We start from the raw sequence: 1,800 nt of genomic DNA, 5'->3' as shown, positions 1-1,800 counted from the left end.
TTTGGCTCTGGAGCCGGCCAGATGCTTCACCTGGATGTACCAGCGGGGCCATGGCATCCCTCACCCCACACGGAGCAGCCCCCATGCGGGTGTACACAGGGTGCAGGCAGCCCTCTGTCCCCCTTCCCCAGAAGGGAGCCGCTGACTGCTCTTGGGGACATAGGTGCCCCCCAGGGGTGGGCATGAGGAGGCTGGGTGGTAGGGGTATGGGTGCCTGTGGTGCATGCCCTCTGCCCTGTGCCCGCAGGTGTATGTGCTCAAGCGGCCACACGTGGATGAGTTCCTGCAGCGCATGGGTGAGCTCTTCGAGTGCGTGCTCTTCACTGCCAGCCTGGCCAAGGTGCGTGCCCTCCTCTTCCCAGCTACACATTGGGTGGCACAACTCTCCTTCCCTGCTCACCCATGGGCAGTGCTGCCCCTGTGTCCCCTGCCTACTGCAGGCAGTGCCAGCATCAGGCAGTGCTGTCCGCCTGCCCCTCCACGGTGCTGTCCAGGGAAACTGAGGCACTGGGTGAGCTGGCGCCGGTGGAGAGCAGGCTGCCGTCGTCACCATGGGGTGGGCACGGTGGCGTGGTGTGCCCTGCTGACCCCCGCCCCACGCCCACAGTATGCGGACCCCGTGGCTGACCTGCTGGATAAATGGGGGGCTTTCCGGGCACGGCTTTTCCGGGAATCCTGCGTCTTCCATCGGGGCAACTACGTGAAAGACCTGAGCCGCCTGGGCCGCGACCTGCGCCGTATCATCATTGTGGACAACTCGCCTGCATCCTACATCTTCCACCCCGATAACGCCGTATGTACTGCTGGGGTGAGGCTGGGGGGGTAATGGAGACAGGGGGCAGACCCCCCTCAGCCACTTCCCTCCCCCAGGTGCCGGTGGCCTCCTGGTTCGATAACATGGCAGACACGGAGCTGCTGGACCTCCTACCCTTCTTCGAGAGGCTCAGCAAGGTGGAGGACGTGTACGCAGTGCTCAAGAAGCAGCGGACTAACAGCTAGTGCCCTCCACCACTGCAGGTGCTGCCCAGGGGCACCGCCGTGGCAGCCGGGTGCCTTGTGTTAGGGGGAAAAGTATCCCCCGTGTGCCCCCACCATCATCCTTGGATGCCCTCCCTGCCTGCTGGTGGTGGGAGACGTGGGTGCCCCATCCAGGGAGGTGGGTGTCCCCTTCCCATGGAGGAGGAGGGCTGTGGGTGCCCCGCTGCCTTGCTGTGCTGAGGACCTGCTGGGGAGGGTCCCAGTCCTCCCCCACTGTCCCCCCCAACTGTGTCCCCCCTCCCCAGAACGGTTCTCAGGTCCTTTTCCCTCCGTGTCCCCCCAAATCGGGGGCTGGGGGGGTCAGCAACTGCTGCTTTCCACTGCCTTTGGGCGGGACTGGCCTCCCTCATCTGGGCTCTGCCCACTGAGGAGGGGCTGGTGGCCCTCAGTCCCTATGTTCAGGGGGTGTGGGATGAGTTAATCGCTTGCCACCACCCTGAGAAATGGGGGAGTCTGACTGGCCTTGGGGCATAGGGTTTCCACCATACCCTTGACTGCTTCGGTGCAGCCTATCACCTTGGGGGGGCACGTCCCCACCTCCCTCATGCCTTTTGCTGCCCCCTGCCTAGGGGGTGTGTTCTCGGGGGTAGCCCAGCCTCAGGGCTGAGCCCTTAGCCATAAATGCCCCCCCACCACGTGCCTTGGGACACCATGTCTCTGTGCCCCCTTCCCAGCCCTGCAAGGGCTGTGCCTCCTATTTCACCCCTTCCAACCTCGTTTTTTTCCCGGGGGCGGGGGGGGGCCTGGTGGCCTTACCCCTCC

At 64.7% G+C, this 1,800-nt stretch overlaps 1 protein-coding gene across 1 annotated transcript; it reads left to right on the top strand.

The window, feature by feature from the left end:
* Positions 1-164: 164 nt before the first annotated feature.
* On the top strand, positions 165-1,491 carry CTDSP1 (CTD small phosphatase 1). Its single transcript, XM_061459604.1, has 3 exons — positions 165-340; positions 608-793; positions 871-1,491. Exons 1-3 carry the CDS (start codon positions 224-226, stop codon positions 997-999), a joined length of 432 nt encoding a protein of 143 aa, XP_061315588.1. The 5' UTR covers positions 165-223; the 3' UTR covers positions 1,000-1,491.
* The last annotated feature ends 309 nt before the right edge of the window (positions 1,492-1,800 follow it).

The sequence above is a fragment of the Pezoporus flaviventris genome, unplaced genomic scaffold (assembly GCF_033815535.1).
Source record: "Pezoporus flaviventris isolate CSIRO_AGI_PZ_B2104156 unplaced genomic scaffold, CSIRO_AGI_Pfla_v1 ptg000029l, whole genome shotgun sequence".
Lineage (NCBI taxonomy): Eukaryota > Metazoa > Chordata > Aves > Psittaciformes > Psittacidae > Pezoporus > Pezoporus flaviventris.
The sequence above is the reverse complement of the archived record's forward strand: the minus strand, read 5'-3'. Positions and strand labels throughout refer to the sequence as shown.

Coding starts and splice junctions, on each gene's coding strand:
- CTDSP1 (XM_061459604.1), top strand. CDS start 224: ATGCCCTCTGCCCTGTGCCCGCAGGTGTATGTGCTCAAGCGGCCACAC. Junction 341..607: donor TCACTGCCAGCCTGGCCAAG/GTGCGTGCCCTC, acceptor CCACGCCCACAG/TATGCGGACCCCGTGGCTGA. Junction 794..870: donor TCTTCCACCCCGATAACGCC/GTATGTACTGCT, acceptor TCCCTCCCCCAG/GTGCCGGTGGCCTCCTGGTT.